The 24063-nt window shown below is 53.9% G+C and overlaps 8 protein-coding genes across 8 annotated transcripts; 4 read left to right on the top strand and 4 right to left on the bottom strand.

The window, feature by feature from the left end:
• Positions 1 to 1306: 1306 nt before the first annotated feature.
• Positions 1307 to 3010, bottom strand: HD553DRAFT_297286 (putative eukaryotic translation initiation factor 2 alpha subunit). The gene is made up of 6 exons (XM_046178540.1): positions 2823 to 3010; positions 2685 to 2747; positions 2471 to 2603; positions 2189 to 2396; positions 1749 to 2100; positions 1307 to 1661 (listed from the first exon to the last, which is right to left on the bottom strand). Exons 1-6 carry the CDS (start codon positions 2850 to 2852, stop codon positions 1551 to 1553), a joined length of 897 nt encoding a protein of 298 aa, XP_046035648.1. The 5' UTR covers positions 2853 to 3010; the 3' UTR covers positions 1307 to 1550.
• Positions 3011 to 3607: 597 nt separating this feature from the next.
• Positions 3608 to 6434, top strand: HD553DRAFT_53415 (uncharacterized protein). The gene is made up of 5 exons (XM_046184293.1): positions 3608 to 4092; positions 4159 to 5476; positions 5544 to 5707; positions 5777 to 5958; positions 6044 to 6434. The coding sequence occupies exons 1-5, from the start codon at positions 3797 to 3799 to the stop codon at positions 6292 to 6294; spliced, it is 2211 nt and encodes a 736-aa protein (XP_046035649.1). The 5' UTR covers positions 3608 to 3796; the 3' UTR covers positions 6295 to 6434.
• A 260-nt stretch (positions 6435 to 6694) lies between these two features.
• Positions 6695 to 7934, top strand: HD553DRAFT_313192 (ribosomal protein S25). Its single transcript, XM_046180203.1, has 4 exons — positions 6695 to 6865; positions 7281 to 7355; positions 7434 to 7597; positions 7684 to 7934. The coding sequence occupies exons 1-4, from the start codon at positions 6807 to 6809 to the stop codon at positions 7704 to 7706; spliced, it is 321 nt and encodes a 106-aa protein (XP_046035650.1). The 5' UTR covers positions 6695 to 6806; the 3' UTR covers positions 7707 to 7934.
• A 472-nt stretch (positions 7935 to 8406) lies between these two features.
• On the top strand, positions 8407 to 11449 carry HD553DRAFT_53460 (uncharacterized protein). Its single transcript, XM_046184294.1, has 2 exons — positions 8407 to 8792; positions 8864 to 11449. Exons 1-2 carry the CDS (start codon positions 8483 to 8485, stop codon positions 11218 to 11220), a joined length of 2667 nt encoding a protein of 888 aa, XP_046035651.1. The 5' UTR covers positions 8407 to 8482; the 3' UTR covers positions 11221 to 11449.
• An 895-nt stretch (positions 11450 to 12344) lies between these two features.
• Positions 12345 to 15341, top strand: HD553DRAFT_350740 (uncharacterized protein; the record flags this gene model as incomplete). The annotated part of the gene is made up of 2 exons (XM_046183560.1): positions 12345 to 14354; positions 14442 to 15341. 2 exons carry the CDS (start codon positions 12345 to 12347, stop codon positions 15057 to 15059), a joined length of 2628 nt encoding a protein of 875 aa, XP_046035652.1. The 3' UTR covers positions 15060 to 15341.
• A 103-nt stretch (positions 15342 to 15444) lies between these two features.
• HD553DRAFT_357204 (NmrA-like family-domain-containing protein) lies at positions 15445 to 16902 on the bottom strand. Its single transcript, XM_046183868.1, has 3 exons — positions 16216 to 16902; positions 15875 to 16137; positions 15445 to 15791 (listed from the first exon to the last, which is right to left on the bottom strand). The coding sequence occupies exons 1-3, from the start codon at positions 16569 to 16571 to the stop codon at positions 15502 to 15504; spliced, it is 909 nt and encodes a 302-aa protein (XP_046035653.1). The 5' UTR covers positions 16572 to 16902; the 3' UTR covers positions 15445 to 15501.
• A 981-nt stretch (positions 16903 to 17883) lies between these two features.
• Positions 17884 to 19411, bottom strand: HD553DRAFT_343063 (phospholipid metabolism-related protein; the record flags this gene model as incomplete). The annotated part of the gene is made up of 5 exons (XM_046182831.1): positions 17884 to 18071; positions 18135 to 18161; positions 18276 to 18323; positions 18518 to 18593; positions 18755 to 19411. 5 exons carry the CDS (start codon positions 19409 to 19411, stop codon positions 17884 to 17886), a joined length of 996 nt encoding a protein of 331 aa, XP_046035654.1.
• A 476-nt stretch (positions 19412 to 19887) lies between these two features.
• HD553DRAFT_343064 (uncharacterized protein) lies at positions 19888 to 22238 on the bottom strand (the record flags this gene model as incomplete). Its single annotated transcript, XM_046182832.1, has 3 exons — positions 19888 to 20500; positions 20572 to 21841; positions 21929 to 22238. 3 exons carry the CDS (start codon positions 22236 to 22238, stop codon positions 19888 to 19890), a joined length of 2193 nt encoding a protein of 730 aa, XP_046035655.1.
• Between the last annotated feature and the right edge of the window lie 1825 nt (positions 22239 to 24063).

Below are 24063 nucleotides of genomic sequence, written 5' to 3' on the forward strand. Positions count from 1 at the left end.
CGCCTCACCTCTGCCCATCCGAGAGTGTCACCGGAAGTGGCCTTGAAAGGCAAATGAGAGACTTGTAATAGCGGAGTAGCAAACAGTAGTGGTCGCAAATGTTTGGCCAGCTAAGAGGATACGTTGGCTAGGACTGTGATCAAGTTCGACATAGCCTACTATGCAGCAATAGTACCAGACTACAACTTGTTGACAAAGAAGCAGTCAGCAGAGGTTGTAAAATTTGCTCATGAGTCATTCAACACAGCCCAGGCTCTCAATATGAAAACCAGGTCTGCCAGAACCGCTGACCTTGAAGCGATAGCTGTTTCATACAGCGTGCTACCAGTCCAGTCGATATGCTAAGTTAAGCTAAAATGATAGATAGTCTAGACTGAGCGTTGTTTCATGGCAGAAGGATATCTTTGAAGGCCGGAAAGCGAGTTATAATACTCTGCACATGATCAAATTTCAGTGCCTTGTATGCCGCTACATCCCTCTCAGAATGACTTAATGATACAGAACTGGTATTCCGAGTTACACCTTGGATATTTTATGAGTTGAAAATTCGGGTCCATGACTAATCTTCCTTTTGGGTATGATCCTGGTCAATCAACGGCATGGATTCCGATACATGAAAGAGGCCGTTTCCAGCACCTAGATAGCAATCGGATATTGGCGTCGGCAGAGTATGAGCCAGACCCTTTGGGACTTTGGGGCTTCCCTATCACCATCTGTTGTCACATTCGTGGTCCTCAATTCGAGCAAGTTGACGGTTCCCACTTACGATCTCAGGTTTAACCATGAGACTTCGTCGCTGAACGAATCTTAAAATGAAGCGATGGAGCGGCTTCATTTTTCATGTTTGCAATTATTATCTGGTAATCTCTTCAACCGAAAGGCGATGGCAACTCCCCTCCTTTTCAGAGACTTATCAGGTCCAGTCCCGAATCAAAGCCAACCGAAATCTGTATGGGACAGCGTACCAATTCCTATTGGTGTCCCAGGGTCTAGATCTCTATGCGAAACACGCTGAATTCAATCCAATGGATCAAAGAGGGCGGGAGGCCACAAGGGCGTTATCCTAGAAACTGGAACAGGAACAGCTGTTCGCGCAGTCTGCCTTCTGCCGGAAGCGGCGACACAGTGCCTGACCAGCAGCCAATTGATCAACGATAAATGAGAGGTCGAGGCGCTATCGCGATCAGACCTAAGCACAAGCGCGTGAAGGGTATACCCAGCTTTATGGAGAAAACGATATTGCCTTGAGACTACGATACTTTATGCTTCGCTCGGCCATCCACACTCGATTGAAGGATCAAGTCCTGGCGACGCAGAATTCATTGGTCTCGAATTGCCGCTTTGAGCGAACGCCCTCCTGCACACCTTGTAGCTACTTTGACAGAATAAAAAGCCTGGGCTTGCCGTGCGACTTGACGACTTCCACATCACGACACCCAAAATCGCGATCCGCTACGTCACTGACCCGAACCTCTTGACTGAAGCGACAATCCATCCGCACATTATGCCTTCGATATACAAAAGTGCTACTATCACCGGGCGTCCGACATCTACTCTTCCTCCGACTCGTCCTCGTCTCCCGAGATCTGAGCGTTCTCCCTCTCTGCCTGCTCCATGAGTCGGGCGAGAGCATCGTCCTCGACGGCGGAGACGGCCTTGGGCTGGAGCGCATGACATAAAGAGAATCGATGATCGGGTGTCAGTCATCAGAGGCAGGTCCTCCAACTTCCTATCATCGTGCGACTCACCCTCATGGCAACGTTGATGTTACCATCGTACTTCTCAATCTCCTCTCCGATCTTGCTCAAAGCCTGCTCCATCAACTCGATCGCCGCGTTCTTATCCGTACTAGTTGTGCTCATCACATAGAGAGGCGGAGCGACCAGTCGGATCTTGATGGGTACCTGTTCGGTGGACAGAGCTTCCCCAGCACGGAGGGCGGCCTTGATACCGTTGATACCCTCGTAAGAGTAACAAGTGAGTTCGAGATCCGATCGGACCTTGACGGGCTTGGGGGTGAGTCGTCGGGCGATGGTGGAGAGAAGTTCCGAGCGGACTTCGGGGGTCATGTCGAGGGATTCAAAGACGGTGTCGGATTCCCTACAGCAAGAGGCGAGACCCAGGTCTTTCCCGTTAGCACGACTCGAAAAAGAATCCGAGAGGCTCTGCAAACTTGAATTGGACTCACGTAACGGCGAGCTTGAAAGCATCATGAGCGTGTCCATACTTCTTTCCCAGGGGCCAGACGACGCTCTCGTACAGTCGCTCGGCATCGACGTCGCACTTCTTGGCGACCTGCTGGATGATCGAGTCGACGGCCTTTCCCTTTTCGTACTGCTCCTCGCACTTGATGACCTCTTCCGCAGAGACTCGTCGCTTTGACAAGTCGATATAACCTGCCGAGCCGAGCGCAATATGGTGTCAGTTCTCTCACAGCGGAAGACGGATAATCAAGCGGATCCTGGCTCACCCTTGTCAGGGTCAACCCTCATGACAACGACGACCTCGTTCCTTCCGACTCGAATGAGCTTTTGTACCGATCGGATACGTCTTCGGGACAACTCGGACAGCAAGATCATTCCCTCAATGTTGTCGTATTCGAGCTGATGACTCGAAACAACGGTATTAGATTACACTAGACCAGCCGGGTCAGGATGAGGACCGGAACGGCAAGGGCGACTCACGAGCTTGACGTAGGCTCCCATCTCGGCGATCTGCTTGACCTGGACCATGACCAGCTGGTCCACCTGTTCCAGCGCAACCACGAACAGCACAGATCAATACACCATCTTCCAGGGTCGCAGGAGAGCTCGTGAGCGCACCTCGGGGAACTTGTTCTCGTAGTAACGCATTCTGGATTCGTGCTATCCTTTTGTTATAGTTTGGCGAGGTTTGGCGATGCTCGTCTAGCTTCTGATAACGCTAGATCTATGTTTCAACTTTTGAGCGTCTTGATAACGATCTACCGCAACGAGCCTTTGGTGTAAGATGAGCAAGGAGAAGAGCAAGCCGTCTCACATCTTCCACACTTCGATCATGACAAGGTCGATGAGCAAGGCGCAGGCGTTTCTGAGATTGGGTGACCAGGCGGACATCTGAACATTTTCCCAGATCATGTCTACCCTGGATGTCCGCGTCATTATCGATCGCTCACGTCCGTCATCGTTGGGAGATGGCGCGAGTAGCTAGTAGAGTAGATTCATCGTTCAACATCCCAGAAAGAGCAATTCGAGGTTCAGACTGACCATTTCGATCCGATTCTACCATCCCTTTCCCCTTCAACCCTTCCACTCACTATCCTATCCATCTCAGTCTTGTAACCCTCTCTGCTCTCCCCCTATCATCTATCCTCACGCGAATCCCACCGTTCGATCCCGAGCAAAACACCACTCGGTCGATCTTGCGTCCTCTCGAATAGCCTTCTCAACCTAGATTCTTGCTTCTCATCCACCCAACTCTTGCCTCGACATTGCAACCTCTCCAAAGAGTACAGGATCCATCTCTTACCTCGAACGCATCTGGACAATCTTCCTCTACCCCCCGGACTCTAGGACCACGCAAGCCTTGTTGAACAAGGTACACTTTCGACTATTCCTTTGGTAACCCGTGGTTTCCCTCATCCTTTCGACAACTGTATCGCCAATTTTTCTCTCTTCGAAACCTGTCAACTATCAACAAGTACCATATAACAAGGAACTGGATTCTTCAACCAACAACAAATTCCGCACTCGAAAGGATTCATCTCAACATAATTTCATAGCAACATAGGACCACTCTGCAAAGTTCGGATAACGCCATGTCTACATCAACACCTACCCGAAGATCTACTAGGAACAAGCAATCGAACCAGACGACTCTTCTTTCATCAACATCAACATCGACATCCACAAGCGGACCATCGACGATCCGGCAGAGCCGGAAACGTTCCATCGGCAAGGTCGAGACTGCTGACGAGTTTGTGGACTTGTCTGGCTCGGAAGACGATGGAGCCGTAGCAAAAATGACCGGGGTGGGCGGAATGTTGACTCCGCCGCCTTCGAGGGAGAGGGAGAAGAAGAGGAGGAACTTCGGGGCCGGTAGTGTGCAACAAGGGTAAGTCGAAGTCATATATCGTTAGGCGTGTCTCGCGGCTTACGCTTAATCTTTTCGAATGAGCAGAGCACCCGCCCCGAACCCTCCTTTCGCACCATTCCCCACACCGCCTCAGTCCCGGGAATCGGAACATGCAACTAGGTTCCAGAACGTCTTGCCCGTCGCTTTCGGTTCCGAACGACCTTCCACTCCGCCTCCTCAATCCCGATCCAAGCCGTTCTTGCCCGGACAGACTATCCCTTCTACCCCGCCCCGACTACGTACGCAGTTCCAGTCTATCGCAGGTTCGCCGGGAAAGAGAAAAGTGACCGATCCGTCGGGGAAGAGCAAGCTAGAGATCCTCCCTGGACATCTGAAGACGCTTGTACTCCTACACTCGGCCTTCGACCTAAGTTTGGGGTTATGGCTGGCGACTCATCCGCCTATCCTCCCGCCCTTGGAAGTCGAGCTGGAGAACGCTAAGGGGAACGGTCTCGATGTCGACCTCGTCGACTTGAGCAATTTCCTTCAGATCAAGGGGATGGTCGAGAAGACCTGCCAGAGGCGGTTCGGGATCACTGAATTACGAAGGCTGGTCTGGATCTGGGGGTGGCAGGGCGACGAAAAGGCGCTCGACAACCTGGAAGCGTTGCAACAAGAAAGTTCGAAAGAAGTCGGAGGCAAGACCAGGGCTGGGGATTACCTGATCACCCTGGCCAGGACGTTGGACCCGATCACGTCTCGCAGGACGACGACGCATGGGATCGGGCTGACGCTCCACTTGACCCCGCTCGAGGTGGCTTCCTTGCGAAACTCTTTACACACCCAGATCGGCGCCAATGCCGGGGTGAGCGTTGGGATGGGCGCGCTGGGACGATGGAGTGCAGGAGGTGAAGAGCGAGGAAAGCGGTTCGAAGCCAAAGTATGGAGGTGGTGGGAGGTCTGCAAGGAACGATCGGCCAGGTCAAAAGGAGCTGCAAGGCGGGGGGAAGAGGACGAAGATGACGATGAGGACATGGTACCCAACGTGCCTATGGCCGAGATCCCCAAGCTGCCTCAAGTCAAGATGAACCTTCCGTCTGCAACTGCTGGCCCGTCGACAGCGCACTCGGCTAGTCCGAGTGCAGTCCGAACGGGGTCGCTCTTGCCCGCCTTTGAAGCGCCTCCTGCTCCACGCAAACTTATCGCTACTTCGAGAACGGCAGGCAGCACGCCCGGGTACGGTCTCTTCACCCCGTCTCGTTCCGGAGCTTTGGCTAGCCCTGTCAAACCGCTTGTGAGGGACGAAGAGGACGTCTTTGGACGGGTCGAGAGCATCCCTTCGAGCTCTTCGTCTGCACCTGGATCTAGCAGCGGAGGGAAGAAGGACAGCGTGGCAGACCGCCGCCAGGCCTTGTATGATAGGGTCAGTCACGGGAATGCAGACCACCAGAGACTCGTAGCTGACGACATTGTCCTTTCGATTACCGTAGATCAAGGCGAGGACGGCCAAGGACCGGCCGACGGCATCTTCCAGCTCGGGCGACGTCTCGCTGAATGCCAAACTTGGTAACATGACGAAAGTCGACGCTGCTGCCGAGCTAAAGAGGAGGAGTACGCTGAGTCGGCTGGAAGGTGTCGCTGAAGGGGTCTGGATGTGAGTCGTCGACTCATATGGGCGACCTGATAACTTGCATTGCTGACAAGACGGTTACTTCTTGAACAGGCTATTCTCATCTATTCCTAGCAATTCGGGAATCGATTCGAGTCCCGGAGCACCTGGTTCGAGTTCGGGAGGATTGGGAGGGATCAACAGCTCTCCTTTGAGCAAGACGAGGAGGAGAGCTTTCCCGATGAGTCAAGTGGTGGACATCGTGGTTAAGAGCTCAAAGACCCCGATAAGCGCTGGTGAGTACATGTTCATCGTCAATCTCTTACACGCGCGATACGCGAAACTGAAACAGGGCGGTGTTACGCTTTTTGCTCGTTACAGCTGAAGCGAGGGACTCGTTGATCTTGCTGACGACCCTCTGTCCGAGTTTCCTCGTCCTCCGTCTGATCGCTCGACAAGAATGGCTAGAGATGCCTGCCATCCAGGTGACGACGACCGCCATCGCCTCGGCGGATTATCTGGCTGTACCGCCGGCTTCCCCCGGAAAGCCTGATGTGAGCATGAGGGATGTGACGAGTGGAGGGAGATTGAGGGAGGTCAGGGAGCGGATCAGGAGAGAGTTGGGCGAGTGATATGAACATGAATATGCGAAGCCGCGTTGTACAAGCGAGACGACTCTACGTCGGATCTCAGATACCATACATTCGAGTCATGAAACGAACTTATTTGGCCGCATTGCTGCGACTACTGCCGTGGTGACTGTTGTTTCAGCCTGATACAAAGTAGCTCCCCAACTCTCGCGAAGATCGTTTGTTTCAAGCCGTTTTCCTTGAACGCGTTTCTAGTATCGGACTTTACAGGTCGTCTTCGAGTCTCAGCCCTATCATTTCCCTCTTGACTGCGTCGAATCAGCTTCCGCGGCTCCTTGGCTCGCGGGTCTGAGTGCGCGTCGCCCTTGGCTTCCCCCCCTTCGCCCCCATTCGGCCTCGCCCAATCCCTTCGCCCGCTGCTTCCCTAGCGTCAGCCCCTAGGCTCGTACCGCAATCTACCCTCTCGCCGTTCAACTTGATATCGACATCACATACACGACTCGACCCTCTTCTTCTTCAGTTCAGTCTAGGAAGAACCTCAAGATCGACTCAACATGCCTCCCAAGACCAAGGCTCAAATCGCGGCTGCCGCTCAGGCCGGTTCTCGTGCCGGGTAAGTTGATAAACTTCACATGGCGATCTGCTGGATGTTTCGAGAGAGAAGAAGAGGGACATCAAGAGGACTACCGGCTGGAATGAAGGAGAACAGGATGGATGGACGGCAACGAGAAAGATGGCAAGGAATGGCTGCATCGAACGATGGGAGGGATAAAGTGGGAGCGAGGGGCAATCGTATCAAGGATTCGGTTTTCACGGAACAAGATAGCAATCAGAGACGATAAATACCGGACAAGACGGACCTTGCAAGACCTCCAGCTTCGCCCTACCGAAATCAATACTTCGCTGCTCAGCCGTCCCGCCGTTAACCGTCTTGAAGTCTCTTCTCTCTCTCGAGGACATCCACGCAGATTGCCTTTCGGTGGCTATGGACTGGCAAGCTGACTTGCTCACGATCCCTACGTCTCTAGTAAGAAGAAGAAGTGGTCCAAGGGTAAGGTCAAGGACAAGGCCAACAACGCCGTCATGGTCGACAAGCCCACCTAGTACGTCGAACGAAACCTGTCCGACCATCTCGAAACTACATTACCTATCCTAACGATATTTCCTTTTCTTCTTCACAGCGACAAGATCCTCAAGGAGGTCCCTACCTACAAGATGATCTCCCAGTCGGTCCTCATCGAGCGAATGAAGATCAACGGTTCTTTGGCCCGAAAGGCCATGAGGACTTTGGAGGACATGGGTTTGATCAAGAAGGTCGTGCACCACCACGGACAATGGGTTTACAGTGCGTCCGGTTCGGGTCTCCGGAATGCCTCAGGCTGGGTAGATAAGCTGATGATATATGTTTGCGTTTACTTCTCGCGATAACAGCCCGTGCCACCGGTTCGGACTAAAGCGCTTAGCCCGATGGCTGGCCCTCGCCTTTCGTCAACATCGACTTGACCGACAAAGATCTTCCCCATCCTTTCTACCGGGATCTCATACCACACGCATGCAGGATCAGACGGAGAAATACGGAATGGAACGTTTTGAAGGGAACGGAAGGTGTGGCCGGGAGGAGGGGGGAACGGGGATGTATGATGATGATATGATTACGATCGATTTGTCACCAAAACGGAAAACGGAAGTGAGCCCGGCAGGGCTGGGTGGGGAGCGACTCGTCTGATCGGCCTAGGATGTGGTAGCGATGTGATCGTCTGTCCATCTAGAGGTGCAGATCGAGTACATTGAGAGGGCGGCGTCGTTCGAGTGAGAATCGAGATAAAGTTTGTTGATGAACGCTCCAGGATCCAGGAAGACTACCCAATTTCGTCTTATCGCACTCGCTTGAATCCGAGTGATCGTACGGATATTGACTCTTGTCACCTAGTTAGCAGCTTAGCAGCTAGCAGCAATCTTGACTGCTCGCTGCTCGCTTGTGTCGGCATCCACCGGGCACGACGACCTCGACCGGGTGTTGCAGAGAGAGATCGGTAGCGATTTTGCTTCCGAAGATCGGAGGAGAGGGGAGGATCGTGGTTCATCATCAAAAGTGGAGGTCGAGTAAGGTCAAGTAAGGATAAGGGACCCTTTGGGCTATCGAGTTGGGATCCTCCATATCAATAGACATATAGACTATAGACTTACGTTCAGATATCCGTCCAAGGCTCTCGATTAATTGCTGTACAGTATGGACCCGGAACCTAGACCCAAACGGCGGTGGTCTACCTCGCCAGACCGGCCGGACAAGCGTATTCGCCTCTCGCCTTCTTCAGCAACATCATTATCAACATCAATATCAGCAACATCTTCGACTTCGACTTCAATACCTTCGGAACATACAGAGCTTGCCGCCCGTAGTGCCGTCTTCAATTCGGCCGAAATCTTCTTGCTCATCTTGTCCTTCTTGCCGGTGGACGAGCTCATCAATGTCGAGCGGGTATGTCGGTATTGGAGGAGGATGGGCGAGGATGGGAGTCTGTGGAAGAAGATGTACCTCGGTGAGTTTGTCCATACTGTTTCGGATAAGCAGGTGTCCTCGAACTGATGCTGATTCGATTGCGATTGACAGAAAGGTTTCCTTATCCCAGCATGCACCATTTACGAGCCCATACGCACGGACGTACAAGGATACCGAACGAAATATCTCTTCTCGCGACACCTCTTCCTCTGACGCCCCGTTCGACTCCTCCCGCACGGCGTTCGTCGGACACCGGGAGCGTAGATTGGAAGACCCTGATGCGAATCGGCACGAATTGGTCGACGGGGAACGCCGTCACGCATTCACTGTCCCCATCTCCTTCGCCGAGCGTAATGTCCAGGAGGGGTCAACGACAGGGAGAAGAGGATGGGGATGATCTGCCTGGTCCATCAAGAAGGCGGACGACCTTGAGGTCGACAGAGACTGTTTCACCAACACTGGCGCGGAGAACGGTCGTTCCGTCAGCAGACGCATCCCCATATCCGGTCCATCCGCCTGGATTTCCACTACCGCCCGTCAGCTCGGGCGATGTTGGCATGACCTACAACCCACGACTCGGTCCTCTTCGCACACGTATACCACATCCACCACCCCGACCCCGTCAAGAACCACATACTCAAGCTCTGGTACCTAAACAACTCCTCTGTCTGGCTGGAAGTTTCGTACTGGTCGCATACCCGAATTCACCGCTTTTGCACGTACACGATTCAAGACCCCTTCAAACCAATCCCGTAGCGTCTGGCAGCGGTCCCAATCCAAACAATTCTATCATGACCCAACTTTCCCGAACGAAGGATACCGCAACGACGACAATAACGCCTAGCACGATGACCACGATGAACCGTCCGATCGCCTTGATCCCACCTCCGCCTGGCTGGTCTTCCCCCTCCCGACCCGATTACATCACGGCTATGGCTACGGACGAGTCTGAATCAGGCGATACCGATGATCTCCGCTTGGTCCTGTTTTATCGATCTGGAGGGTTTGTCATCTTGACCCTACATCAACCTGATCTACATGTGAATCACGTCGAAGATGCGGATGGGATCGAGGATGTCGAGCGAGCACCTGGGAAGATATGGAACAGGTCGGTTGTACATGTTCCCGCTGCGAACAAGAGGAATAGGAAACGTCACTACATCCCCCCGCCGGAAGAGAGGGTCGTCCTGGTAGGATTGAGGGGAAGGGTGGTCGTCGGCGTCACTGGCGGATTTTATATCTCCATCTACGAAACCGGGGACGGGGTTGAGCATGGGCAAAGCGGGAGCGCCAGGTTGGTCAAGGTGATACACTCGGCGGTGGCCAGTTGGCCAGCGAGCCTGAACCTCGATGGAGGCGACGAGGACGAGGACCAGCATTGGGAACACGACGACTACGATGAAGAGGATGAGAGATCGAAAAGGAAGAGCTCGACGTGTGTGATCAGATTGGGGTACAGTTCCCCGATCTACCCGAGGAGCTGGAAACCTTCGATCCAGGAGATCCGGGTCCGATTATCCGTTTCGATACCTACGACAACTTCTTTGACAAGAACAGAGCCTCTGACATCTTCTTGGACGCCCTTACCTGAGATCGACCTTCCAGATCCGATCGAGCTCGTCCGACCCTCCTCGTCTTCTAAAAATCAGCGCGAGCCGTATGTCGGGGTAAAGACCCGTCCGGGCGCTCTGGCGAGGGTGTTGGCACTGGATAAAGGGTGGTGTGTCTTAGCTGGGAAGGACGATCTGGTAGAGGTCTACCGGGTTGGCCATTCCATCACCCCAAACAAGATTCCGACCAGGACGCAGAGCAAGAATGGGTACGAGAACTCATCTGGGTCCAGGATCACACGCAAAGACACCCCAAAAACCAACACAGCGTCAAGGTCGCCGGTCATAGAACACTCCCAGACTCTCCTAGGGCACGGATCTGGGATCAGGTCGGTCGCACTGCGAGACGGACGATGCGTAATCTCAGGGGAAGACGGGAGGGTCTTGGTCTGGAGTTTAGACCGGGGCGCTACGGTCCAGCCGGCGGATGCGGATCCGGATGCCGAGGACGAAGACGAAGACGACGAAGATTATTCGGAGAGGGACGGAAGGAGGAGGAAGGATGGGGTAGTCGAGATCAAGGAAGGGAGACGACGGATAAAAGCACAAGCAGAAGAAGGACAGGCCGATCATAGTTCTGGGCAGGACGGATGGAAGCGACAGATCTTACCTGTCCCGCCTGTCACCCACCCCTTATCGTTAGTCTCTGCTGCTAGGGAGTTGATGCTCGCTTCGCCTACCTCGTCGTCCTCGGCCGGAGGAGGACCGGAGAAGGGGAAAGTCAAAGACCTGGCTTTCAACGAGGATACGATTGTCGGGTTGATGCTAGACGACAATGAGGGCACGGAGGGCGAAGATGGGGATGCGAAAGGAGGTGCAGGAGAAGGGGTGGTCAGGGTGTGGAAATTTGACGCATAGGTTGTCATCAAGATCAGAAAGGGGTTATATACTTATACTATACCGCACAGGCCAGAGCAGGATATTCCATGAGAGAGATCTTGTCGCAACCCTACTGTGCCATATTACCGTACCCAGCCTTCATCTGAATTTGAGCCTTGCTCAACATCAGAGCTACCAATGTCTGCGTACATAAGGATCTATTGCCATGCTGGTACTCTACAGTTTCTCAACCCGGAAGCCAAGACGATGGGCTTATTGTTGAGTGTGAGTGCACCAGCAAGGGTGAAGTTCAGTAAGTTTCTGTCGTACAGAACAAGCCGCTCAGTCAGATCGGTGACCGCCAGTTTGTTATAGGCATCGACAGTAGTTCCAAGAAGTTCAGACTCACCAACAGCGAGTACGTTAAATATGTTCAGGAGGGAGCATCAAAGCCGGGCATGAAGGGTCCCGGACCAAGACAGTTAAACGCCCAGAGATGTCGGATTGCGGCCTCTTTTCAGATTCAATGAAGATGAAGGACTTGGTTGTTTACAAGGTATTTGATCCCAATATTGATGATGGTAGGGGCAATAAGATCAGGAGTGATCTCAACATGTCTAGGGAAAAGAGTGGTCTTCTTGGGCCTTGGTGTCGTCTGCACGGTGGACGACGGTATGCGTTTCAGGCTGACCCCGTGATGGCTGTGACGCGCTAAAGATTCCCGCTGCCCATCCTGCTTTACGTTCCGTGTCGCGCGTGTCTGATGTGATGAGCGATGAGGATTGATGGCAGAATTCATAGAGATCTGCCCGTGCTCTCTGCTCCCTGTGCCACCCCGACATCCTTCCTTTGATGAAAGTGGATCTGGAATCCATCAGCAGCAACTTGGACGTCGCCAAATAAAAGCGCAAATATGGGGTGTATGTCCTTCCCTTGATGCGCTTGGATCGAGGGAAGGGAGCGATGATATAAGATCGACCCTTGAGCGTCCAAGGTGAATGAATCATCAAACTCAGCCTCCCTTCTCAACCTTGACAGATCATCCATTTCAACTTCAGTCAAACACAAGAACGAAGCGAGACTAGGTACGTCGGAGCTACAATCATTGAGAGCCACCGTGCGTCAGCTGATCATACCGCACTCCCTCTTCTTCAGACCTCCCCATGCATCCTTCTCGACAAGCCCTCCTCGGCGGAGGCAACAACCGCAACCCTCCCAACTCTTACGACTCTCCACCTCATCTTCGCTTACAAAACCCCAGCTACGGTTCCCGACAAGCCACATTCAACTACGGCGGGCCTGGTCCTGATAGCGGTGGAACATTGGGAAGCAGTACCAATTCGATCCCCTTGGCTGGGAGGGGGAGGTGGGGTCAATCCAGGTTAAACGCCGGGGTCGATCTCAACGTCTCGTTTGCCGATCAGGGGGAGGAGAAGAGAAAGGAGAACCAGAGGACCGAGCCGCAGAAGAGACAAGGGTGGGGAGAACGATCAGGAGGAGCGGTCGGATCGGCATCTGATGGGAATTGGAGGCGTGCGAGCAAGGTCGAAGGAGGTGAGACCGCTGCTAGCGGTGGAGACCAGGGTGACATTTGGGGAACGATCCCGACGACAAAGCCGGCGGAGGAGAAGGACGATTCGGGATGGGGAAAGCCGGTGCAGACAGAGTCCGGGTGGGATCAGACGAACCAGGTTCAGGATCAGAATCCAGACGAACCGTCTCCAGGCGGATGGGGAACGAACGATAATCCCCAGAGCGATCATCAAAGAGCTACATCGACCGGATGGGACGTCCCTCCTCCGACCGATCCATCTCGACCTCGATCGAACGCCTCTTCTTCCAAGTCTCACAAGGCGTCGGCGAGATCTCAAGCTCAGTCCCACGCTCAACAGCCGTTCCCTCAACCCAACTTCCAACCGCGATCTCAACTCCACTCTCAGACTCAGGCCCCTCGTCATCAACAACATCAATATCAACCATCTTACCAACAACAATCTCAATACCAACAACAACAACTCCGATCGAACCAACCTTACCCCGAACCCGCATACGTAGCACCTATCAGAACTGAAAGTTCGGGGTGGTACGACTATGCCACGCCTCCACCCCAGCTTTCCGGTTTCTCCGGTCTCCCTAACCAGACCCACAGCCAGCCTGGACAAGGAATAGCGAGCGGATGGAGAGCGCCAGCGCCAGCTTCGGTGCCGGCTTCGACGGGGTTACCGATGTTGAGAGGAAGCAGGGCGATCGAGATCAAGGACCCTAAGCAGGTCATCACCTCTCCTTCTGTTTCTGGCTGGAACACCCCTGCTCCCGAACAACATCAACATCTAGATCAAACTCAGACCTTCCAACAATCGACCCAGACCCAACTTCCTCACATCCACAACGAGCCTCAAGGAACATCTTCCGACTGGGACACTCCGGCAACCAATATCCAAAGGTGGACCAGGTCGGTGGACCAGGCTTCAGCTTCTCGAGCCCCCGGTAGTGAGGACGAGGTCGATGGGATGGACGTCAGGGGTTCCGATGTCGGTTGGGGAAGCGGAGGGAGCGAGAGTAGCGACAAGGATAAAGATCAGGATCAGAATATGGGAGAGGCGGAGGATGATGGATGGGGCACTGGGGCTAAGAAGGAAGAGAAGAAAGAGGAGGGTGACGGATGGGGTGTTACGGCTGTTACAGGAGGGGCGGAGGTACAGGATGACGGGTGGGGCAGACCAGTCCAGGTGCCGGATAACGGTGGGTGGGGTGTTAGCAGTGGTGGGAAAGTTGGACAGGACGATGGATGGGGTAGACCGAATCAAGCGTCAAGCCATACGAATGGCGGCTGGGGTCAACCTTCTACCGATCGTCAAAGCACCGGCTGGGGTCAACCTTCCACCGAAACACAGACCACAGGCTGGGGTACCCCAGCTCCTCCGCAAAGGTCGACCTCCGGCAAATCTCATGCCGATCGAGAGCGAGAGGGAGCATCTTACCCGACCAGGTCTCCGATGGATGAGCGACAACAATTAGGTCCGGCGGCCAAAGGGTTAATTCAGCGTCATCTAGGTGGAGGAGGGGTCGGCGGTGGTGCCGGTGGTAAGGCAGCGTCGGGAGGGAGAAAGAAGCCGGAGCGCCCACCCCCGAAGACGAACCCGTTCGATGTGGCCGCGGGGGATATCTGGAGCGTGAGTCCAGGTTGAGCATCCGATATCAGATGATTTTTCGGGTTGATTGACGGTTGCGATCGGATATTTCACTTGCGCTTGAGATAGTCTCTACCTGCCGTCGATGATGATGAAGTGATCAAACCCCCTAGCGATTCTGAATCCGAATCCGACTCCCCTACTCACAAGCGCATCGAGATCCCAAAAACCTCTATGCTGCCCAAGCCCGCTGAAGAGGATGCGGATATCAAGTCCACCGCGGCCGAAGCGGCCGATACCCCTAGCAGGATGAGTCTCGCTTCAACTGACGACAATGGGAGCATCACCATTCATCCCCTGCAGGCGTCCGGATATCAAGCTGAAACCTCACTCAAAGATGGTGCCAATACTCAATGGCCCGCGCCTCCTGCCGACATGCTCATCGATTTTGACACGCCCGAGGAATCCTTCTCTCCTCCTCACCAACAACAAAAACAACGACAATCTTACGATCAGACGACTTCACCAGCATCAATGATGACCCGCAGCTCGACCTTGATCGACATGGACGACATGCTCGAGCTCAAGACCCCCATCACCTCGCCCGATCGCAAGTGGATCGGGCTTGATGGCCAGAAAGACTCGAACGGGCTTGGACACCTGGCTCAGGCCAGGTCCTTCCAGAACGCTTTGGACTTGAGTCAGCTCTCTGGAATGTTCGAGGGTGGATATCCTCGACACCACTAGCATCGCGATTGGGCATCCTACCAGGACGGACAAGACGTTCCAGCAAGACGATACAGCTCTTCCGATTGAATTGCGTCTTTTTTTGGGTAACAAGGTTTTGCCTTAGCATCATGTCATATTTACGCCATACACAATTAAAAATCCGTTAACGATATACGAGATCTCCTTGTACTGCTTCTTATCAGCTAAACTATGTCACATGATCGATGTTCGCACTTTATCGTTATCCTTCGCGAACTGATCCGACACTCGGGATGACTCGGACGAGAGATGCCATTGTTGTAAATCCTCCTCAACGCCACCGCGATCCCATTTGAACAAATGCTATTGGTATATATGTCCGATAAACGAACGAAGCAGGCGTTTCAAGTTGTTCGCCTGCACAAGGCCACGCTCCTGCCGGCCCCGCTTACGATCTCAAACGGTCTCGACGAGAATTGATCTAGAGAAACTCCTCCACACTTCGAGGCTTCCACTCAGGGTAAAGCTCTCGCGACTTGGCTGTCAAGCCTTGCAACCCCTCGCCTGTTCCCAGCCCTTTAGCCATATGCAACTTGATCCAGAGGAGTGTATTCTTAGTCTCGGCGAACTCTGCTTCGGTATCGGCGACAGATTCGTGGATGACCTTGAGTTCGGGTCGCTTCTTTTGAAGGAATTCGGCAATCTCGTTCCAGGTTCTATCGCTGCCAGAGATACCCACACAGACGTTGGATAGCTTAGAGATCGGAAGCGCTGCAAGAAATTTGGGACACGTGTCAACATCGTCGCAGATAATTTAGGAATGAAAGCCTGCCGCAATGACGATCTCAACTCACTGGTAATTGTCACCGCGATAAACTCGGCGACGTCGTCTAAGGCCGTAAAGCTGATCTTCTTGTCACCCTTCCCGACGATCCGAGCTTCGTTCTTCTCAGGCTCGGCGCCCAAGATGAAGCCCTCGGCCCACTCGGCGAAAAGCCCGCAGAAGACGGCATAGTAGGGGAGGCCAATGGTTTCGAGGTACTGCCTGTAAGCCTGCTTGCCCCATACGGGGAAGTCCACCTGTTCGTCGATCTCCAGGCTGTTAGGCCCGTACTCGCTGACGAGGGCGAAGATACAGTCGGAAGAACAGTCAACGATCGAAAACGGTTTGGCCGAGATTTTAAAGTCGACTTACGCAGGTAGCAACAGCTCGACACCGCATCGCTTCGAAGCATCTGCCAATGCATGTTGCGCTTGGACGGCCGACGGGTTGAGAGCGGACACGACGACGTGGACTCCTTTCAACGCTTCGTCGAGATCCGACTGAGAGCCATAGTCGACAGCGATGACCCTTGCGCCGGTCTCTACTAAGTCCTTGGCAGCGGGAGACTCGAGCGAGTGACTTCTGGCGAGGACCCTGACTTCGTTCCCTTTGGCCAAGAGCGCTTTGACGACGTAGTTGCCGAGGCTGGCCGAGGGGAACTCTCCACCTCCCACGCCGCCAGCGACCGCGAAGACTCTTTGTTCAGAAGCAATTCCTTGGGTCGACATCTCGATTGTGTCGTAATTGTGAGGTTTAGTTGATTGATCGGTGGATTGGATAGACGTCTGTTCTAAGGCTTGTGTGCGGATGATCTTTTATCGACATTCTTTTCAGTGGTGTCCAGATTTCGACCAGCCTATATAAACACTCCGACGTGAAGACCTATTGAGATATGCCGAGTGCGCTCAATAGAAGGTGTTTTGATGACCAACTACGGTGAATATTAAGATGGTCATATCAACCACATGTGTACTGGTAGATGGAAGATTTACCAAGCAACGAACGGCGTTTGTAATCGATCAACAGCGCCCGTTGTAACGCGGGCGCGGGTTGGTGAAACGCAGCCAAGTTGGTGACTATGGACAAATGCTATCAAAGAAGCTTGGTCTGATAGCGCCAGGTCGGGATCATGTATGCCCGTCCCGGAAGAGTGGGAAGAGAAAGAACAGCGTAGGAGCGGGCAAGTACAGCTTCCGTTGCAGCTCGAAGGGAAGCCCCGTTGAAAGACCGAAGGCGGAAGCGCCACGTCGTTCGCAGCTTTTGCTCTAGCATCCAGTTTCTGCCGGGTTAAGCTAAGACGCGCACTTCATATGCAACCCTCCTGGCCGACTGAAAACTCGAGCGTTGTGTGTATTTGCGGAGAAGCGATTATGTACCGTAACCGCTCCTAGCGGTCACTGATAGAACAAACCATCACTCTCTTGGATCTCAGCCTCATCCGCACTCCTCTTGATGCCCCCCTGCTTCTTATGTTCCTCATGTTTGTCCTTTGCTAGGTGGATGACGAGCTGATCAAGCTGAGCTTGAGTGAAGACGGGGATCGGAGACGGGAAAGGCTGAAGGGGTTAGTGAAGGGGAGCAGGCTGGGCAAGGTGGCCATGGAAGGACTCAGGATCGGAAGGCTGTGGAAGTCATACAATCAGCATCAGTGATCAGTGATCTGCTCGAATGGTGATCACAGCCTCGCTCGTACCCTCGAGGGCGAAAAGGTGCTCAAATCGGTCAAGGTCGAGGTATATACACAGCCAGGGATATGGAGTACAGGTTGAACGGTCATAACAATGAGAAGGAAGAACAAGTGTGACTTTGTGGATGTGCAGATGTTTATATGATAGGGAGAAGTACGGGGCAGCAGTTTCGTGTGCGAAGATCGCCCGTCGTGACGTGATGAGAGAACGGACATCCTATATGCACGCGAATCAACTATATCAAGCGAATCTATAATCCATCTAATACGCTCACCCAGGTAAAAGGTTCCCTATTTCAGACTGACCACCCGATCCAAACAACCACACTCTGCCTCCCGCCAAGTCATCTATCCTAATCCCTCCAGACCTGCTCCTCGCTCGGTCTCGGCACCACCCGATCGTCCATCCCATCCCCATCCTCGTCCCTGAACTCGCGCCCGATCCGATCCTGCTGGTCCTCTTCGTCCCCGTCACCCATCTCGGAGGGGAGGAGGTCGCGCGGCGCAAGGGGAAGGTGGGATGAGGGGTGCGAGAGGGCGGCTATGGGAAAAGGTGTTGATTAGTTACAATTGACGGGATGTGCGAGAAGCGGGCTGGACGTACGATAATACGCTCGGTAGGCCACATAAGCTACGAAAACGACCACAATACGAGAGACACGTCCGAATTAGCCTTCGCACCGTGCTTCCACGGGCGGGTTCACCCGACCTGTCTTCGTCGACCGATGGTGCTTGTTCGACTTACAGATTCCGAGTCCCAAAAGCGAGCCGACGGTGACGTCTTGCCAGTGATCTATCATCCGCATCCCAAAGTTTCAAGCAAGCGAGTGAACAAAGAGTAGAAGTGGTAGAAAGGTCAGCAAGCCGATCAGATTGAAATTCGATAAGTCGGTATCTCGAGATAGGTAGGTAGGCAAAAATCGCTAGTCGTAACGTATAAAAAAGGAACAAGCAGGTTTGGATGGGATATCGGCGGAGAGTACTCACGTCGGTTGTCAGCTGTACGTGAGACGGCGACCATGGCGGATGCGAGGAGCGGGGACATGGCCAACCACGCTCGGGTCTAGGTCGGGTCCAGAAAGATCCATACAACGTCGGAAAGAGAGAAGATATTGACAATGATCGCAGGGGCAAAAAAGAATGAGACACTGATCAGCTCAAAATTCGCTCTCATACTCATGGAAATTTGGATTAGGATGAAGACGACATTGCGACCCCACTCACCCGGTAACCCCTTCTGTCCCCCACATGCAACTTTCCCGAGATGTACCAAGCCAAGAACCCCATGCCCGCAAACGAAAGGCTCGAATGTCCACTCGGAAAGCTCTTGAAAGCGTCGTCCAGCAGGTGCTTGTTCGTCTGCGTACAGATGGTATAGTCGGACAGGCCGTACATGGGCGGATCGGTCGTCCCCGGTGGGGGTTGACAGACGGCGATGGTATGAGGTCGAGGTCGACCGACACCCATCTTGATCACTTGTGTGACGACGCCGGTGATCGTAAAAGACGTCGTCACACCCAATACGGCGTTATGAGCGTCCCATTTGCTCCTATATATCCCCAAGCTGATGAGGAGGACGAATAACACCGGGATCCCAAAGGCGATGAAGAGCAACAGCTTGTACCCGACCGTCTCTGGCTGAACGAGCGGGTGCTGGATGGAAATGTCATGCAAGGAAAAGTGACGCTTGTGTCCGCCAATCCGTTCGAGAAAGGAGAGAAGGATCCATAGAGAGACCACCAGGAACCAATCCGGGAGGTACGATCTGAGGGTACGGGAGAGGGTCCAGGCATGGTGTACCGGCGAGGTAGGCGTGTCGGGTACGGGGTGACGGTGACCCGGGAGGAGGGTATTACGGACGGACGATACGAGGCCAGACATGGTCGATGCCGAGTATCTAGCTATCTATGCTCCAACCACGAGACTACGGTCATGGACAATGATCGTCTGATAGCTGATAACTGATCATTGATGGAATCGATCGCCTTGGATTAGCGGTGATTGTGTCAGAAACGTCATTGAGTATTAGGCGAGGGTGAACGCAGAGTCCAAGGTCAAGCGTGCAAAGCCATGATCACAAGTTCATGGAGATCCTTGCCGAGACTATGCTGAGATATACTGCCCACAGGACTAGACCGAACGAATACAACGACTTGACAGAACTGACTACGCCGAGCCTAGATGACCTTGATGGCTGATTAATAAGGAGAATGGGAAACGGGGAACGGACCGCTTGTGTGTCGACGCCAGATCTCGAAAACGGCTCTCATTCCAGAGGCAGAGTATAATTTGCTCAGCACCGCAATCTGCCCATCGGCTACTGGCTTTTCTCCGCAATAGCCACATGGCAGAGACATCTACCCCTCCAGCTTCACCCTCTTTGATTGATGCTCGTCGCTACCGGCACCGCCTGGGCGTTCGCTAGGGTAACCTTGTCCGTACGACGGCCCGCTACCGCCCAGCACCTCGTAGCCGTGAGACATCGGCCGACTCCTGTCGTTGGAGACGGCGTCATACTGCTGATGATACGCAGCGGCATGGTAAGCCGAGTGATGATAGGCCTCGACGGGATTGGAGGGGTACATCTGGTTGCTGTAGTGTTGTTGTTGCTGGTAGGCATCGTATGGCGCAGACATCGAGTGCGCCGAATAGGCCTGTTGCGAGTACTGGTCGACGTTCGATGATGTGCCTTGCACGCTCATGTCAGGACCCGAGTTCAATCCGATCGAATCGGATGGACTGCCGTCGTCCTGCTCGCTGCCGTTCTCGCCGTGCCCAGACTTGCGTTTCCTGCTCGAACCGTTCTTGGTATCGTCCGAGTGATACGGTTCACCGTTGGCCCTGGCCTGCTGCTGAGCCAAAAGCTCCTTCTTTCTCTTTCCCGGTCCGCGCCTTCGGATTTCTACGTCGTACGAACAGTTCAGGGATCGCTTGGCGCAATGAGAGCAGGTAGGTCGGATGGCGTCACATCTGCGGCGAAATCGATGTCAGTAAGATGCTGCTTGACTGCGGATGGACCGGAATAGCAATTCGCGACTCACTTGAGCTTCCTCCCTCGACAAAAGTGACAAGCCAAAGCTGCCTTTTTCGGTGCATCCCCTCCGGCTACAGCTGCCTTGTTCGCAGCCGCCGCGCTACTGTCCTTCTTGGGCTTGGGCTCTGTATCAACTTTTTTGCGGGAAGATGATGCGGGCGCAGGTGCTGGTTTGGCAGGAACCTCGTGTCCAGGGTTCTTGATATGAGGCCACGCCGCCATCCAGTCCTCGACGGCTGGAGGAGGTACCTCTGATTCGCTGTTACCGTCATGACGGTTCCACTGGCCAGACACGCTCGGTTGAGGTGTCTGAGAGTGCGTCCCCTGTGGGTTTCTCGAGTTGGAGCCGTCGGACGGGTAATACTGGTTCCAAGGCGTCCCAGCGGCATGACCGTTGTACTGGTCCGGGTACCCGCCGTTGTGACTGCCGCTGTGGTTGCTACCACTGTTGACCAGACCGAGGTAGCCAGCGTCTTCCGAACCGGGACCATATTGCTGATGATGAGCCTGCTGAGCATGCATGTTCCAAGGCTCTGTGTGACCCTGCGGAGCGTGTTGCGCCTGATAATGGCCATCGAGACCACCGCCACCGCTAAACATCTGGTACATCGGGCTGTAAGTGGATGGCATGTACGCAATGTCGGACTGGTTCATGGAAGGCATATAGTTGCTGCTCTCGTCCTTGACGCCCATGTCCTCTTGCTGCTGAGCCGCTGCCAATTTCGCCGCAAGCATACGCTGGTAATAAGGAGATTGCTGAGGCTGCGGCCTGTACCCAGAGGACGAAGCCATGGGGTTTTGCCACGATGGCAAGGGGACAGGCAGATTGGCATCTGCTGACGCAGGATGACGCTCGCCGGACTGGGACTGCGCCCCAATTGCAGGGCTCTTGTTGTTGAGGTATAGGACACCGTCCGAGGTAGCAGGTCTCGCGAGATTGTCCTGATCTCCCTCCCGGCCGTAACCGGCCAATTCTTCAGCCTGAGCGGTGTTTACAGCGAGATTATTGTCGTTGTTGCTGTGACCTGACGCCATCGAGTTGGTTTGAGCCCAACTGGGACGGCTCTGGTCGAGACTGGGGTCTTGCTGTTGAGGAGCAGTTCCCGCTCGCTCGCTCCCGTTGGGCGAATCCGTCGAACCGTGTTGTCGACTAGCTTCGGCTGCCATCTTTTGCTGAAACAGTTGTCTGAAGCGAGAGTTGTTGGATGTGGGTAAGACCGTGAGAGCGGGTTTGAAAGAGAGTGAGGGGTGTTCGTGGGTCGCGGTGAGGATCTCCGCTGCAGACGACAGGAAATCGAAAGAGGTAAGTCAGCCTAACCGTAGACATCGATCGCGACACAACTCGCTGCATTCATCTTGCTTACACAATGCACCGCTATCAGTACCGAGTGATCCGAAGCCCAAGTGTTGCGAGCCTTGCTGCAGCCTAGGATCCGCCAGGCCCAAACTCAGGTGGAAACGTCTCTCTTCGGGTATAGCGTCGGGTTTATCCTCGGCCACGTTGCGATGAGTGGTAGGGTTGCTGAAGTTGTTGTTGACAGTGATGTTGGTATTGCTGATGGTCGAGTTGTGGATGTAGTTGCCGCCGTTTGCTCCCTGTAGCAAATGGTCGTTGTTCAATACGTCTAGAGGGTGTTCGAATCCAGGTACCGTGGGGATCGTCCAGGATGGCATCAGCTCGAGAGTAGTCGGATGCGGTTTGGTGGTATATGTAGGAGGGTATTGAAGCTTCGCGAGGATCCGCTTGAGCTCGTTCGACTGGTGTTTGGGAAGATGTGAACGATGAAAGGCTAAGATGCTGGCCAGACCGAATCGAAGTGAGCCGAATATAGTCAGCTCCAACGTGCTTGTCGCCGAAGCCGTAGATGTATCGGGAAACTCACCTACGATTCGTTTATATCGTTATCGAGTCGGAAGATGTCGCCTATGAGATGTTTGTGAGGCTGCCGGTAGTTGCAGGTCGTCCAAGTGGTTGATCGATGGTTTCTTGTCGATTAAGGTCGTCGAGCTGAGCAGAGCATCGCGGGGTTTGAGATTCGGTTCAAAAAGCACGCGACCAAAGCCAGGAAACCGGGAATTCGACGATCCGGAAGATGAGCAAGAGCGGATGCGTTCGCTCTTCAAAGAGCTACGTCTAATCTGAACGGGAGGAAATCCCCAACAAGACGAGAGATGTACGTTGTTGTTTGTGTTCAAGTAGTAGTGTATGAACGTCGTCGAACCTCGGGGTGGGGTGGGAGCAACGCGGGTCCGAATATTCAAAACGATCTCGCGCGTCTTCTGTCTCTCTCGAACCGACGATCCGATCACGTAGGGGGGAAAGGAGGAAGTCACGACCCACGATTACGACCACGATGCTCGTCCCAGCCGTCTTCTGATGCTGTGTTTTGGTCTTGCCACAAGGGGAACCTCGTCGCCTTCGTCCATCGAAGATAGGTGGAGGGCCAATCAAGAGCTCATGAGAGGCTAGAGGCCAGAGGCCAGAGGACCAGCGAGGGAGATCTTCGGGCTCTCGAGCGAGGGAGGGTCGGGTGATGTGTGTGAGCAGAGCCTGGCGCTTTTTTTGGCGCGGACACACTCGATACCCCACATCACACACCCGTCAGTGTACGTACACACCCCTCCATTTGCCCCTGCACTGCCACCTGCCACCCTGCAGGCCCTGCATGCATTGCGCCTCGCCTCGTCTGATCCCGCACATCCTCCGCGATCGAAACCAGGCTAGATCGAAACCTTGATGAACTCACGAGGTCTCCTCTCTAGAAATGGAAATAAGTTCGAAACGCGTGAAGTACCAGGTCAGTCGTCAGTCGGATCTTGCCAGGGTCGGGTCGCGGGTATCCTAGGTCGTTCGGGTGTCGGACCGGACTACCCGTCGAGGTTTGACGATTGCTGAGCAGGGAAGTTGTCGCTCGAACAGGTCGCAAGGACTTGGCTGGATGTCGCTTGAAGCTGAAGATCCTTGTCGATATGCAGCAGGTCCTGTTGGCTATGGCTATGGTCGTTCAAAGGTGGTCCCGTTGTTCCGGATTGCGGAGGTTGATTAGATATCGGAGGGTGTTGTTCGTGTTTGCGGACGGGTTAGTGCTCGATGGATGTAGAAAGCGACGATGAAAACGATCCGAGTGGGGGTGGGGGGGTTGTAGCCAAGACGATGGAAGTATATGAACGGTTCGGTCTGGTCTAGTCGGTATCTCAAGATACTGGTCTTTACCGTAGCTGTCGTCATCCTGGGGTCTCGTTCATCCGGGGACTACAACACGCAATGCAGCAGCGACGTGCTCTCTGGCTCATCAGCTGCACAGCTGGTGGGTCAACCCCCGATCGCACGTCATATTCCGGGTATTGTCCTGCTCAGCCGATCATGTTTCTGAAGCTCACCATCGGGAGAGCGAGAGCGACAGGTGGACATCAGGAGCGCTCGATATGCTGCACATGCTGGTCATAACCTGACTCAATTTAAATCTCGGTGAATTCCCGTTTAAATTCACTTAAATCG

Source organism: Filobasidium floriforme (assembly GCF_021052385.1).
Source record: "Filobasidium floriforme strain CBS 6241 chromosome Unknown HD553scaffold_14, whole genome shotgun sequence".
Classification (NCBI taxonomy): domain Eukaryota; kingdom Fungi; phylum Basidiomycota; class Tremellomycetes; order Filobasidiales; family Filobasidiaceae; genus Filobasidium; species Filobasidium floriforme.

Bases quoted from the DNA above. Each gene is read 5' to 3' on its own strand.
- HD553DRAFT_297286 (XM_046178540.1), bottom strand. From the start codon at position 2,852: ATGCGTTACTACGAGAACAAGTTCCCCGAG. The intron at 2,604-2,684 runs GTGAGTCGCCCT...TCGAGTCATCAG, and splicing joins TGGGAGCCTACGTCAAGCTC to CTCGAATACGACAACATTGA. The intron at 2,101-2,188 runs GTGAGTCCAATT...CTCTTGCTGTAG, and splicing joins GCTTTCAAGCTCGCCGTTAC to GGAATCCGACACCGTCTTTG.
- HD553DRAFT_53415 (XM_046184293.1), top strand. From the start codon at position 3,797: ATGTCTACATCAACACCTACCCGAAGATCTACTAGGAACAAGCAATCG. The intron at 5,477-5,543 runs GTCAGTCACGGG...CGATTACCGTAG, and splicing joins GCCAGGCCTTGTATGATAGG to ATCAAGGCGAGGACGGCCAA. The intron at 5,708-5,776 runs GTGAGTCGTCGA...CTTCTTGAACAG, and splicing joins GTCGCTGAAGGGGTCTGGAT to GCTATTCTCATCTATTCCTA.
- HD553DRAFT_313192 (XM_046180203.1), top strand. From the start codon at position 6,807: ATGCCTCCCAAGACCAAGGCTCAAATCGCGGCTGCCGCTCAGGCCGGT. The intron at 6,866-7,280 runs GTAAGTTGATAA...CTACGTCTCTAG, and splicing joins CAGGCCGGTTCTCGTGCCGG to TAAGAAGAAGAAGTGGTCCA. The intron at 7,356-7,433 runs GTACGTCGAACG...TCTTCTTCACAG, and splicing joins ATGGTCGACAAGCCCACCTA to CGACAAGATCCTCAAGGAGG.
- HD553DRAFT_53460 (XM_046184294.1), top strand. From the start codon at position 8,483: ATGGACCCGGAACCTAGACCCAAACGGCGGTGGTCTACCTCGCCAGAC. The intron at 8,793-8,863 runs GTGAGTTTGTCC...TGCGATTGACAG, and splicing joins GTGGAAGAAGATGTACCTCG to AAAGGTTTCCTTATCCCAGC.
- HD553DRAFT_357204 (XM_046183868.1), bottom strand. From the start codon at position 16,571: ATGTCGACCCAAGGAATTGCTTCTGAACAAAGAGTCTTCGCGGTCGCT. The intron at 16,138-16,215 runs GTAAGTCGACTT...CGCCCTCGTCAG, and splicing joins GTCGAGCTGTTGCTACCTGC to CGAGTACGGGCCTAACAGCC. The intron at 15,792-15,874 runs GTGAGTTGAGAT...AATTTCTTGCAG, and splicing joins TATCGCGGTGACAATTACCA to CGCTTCCGATCTCTAAGCTA.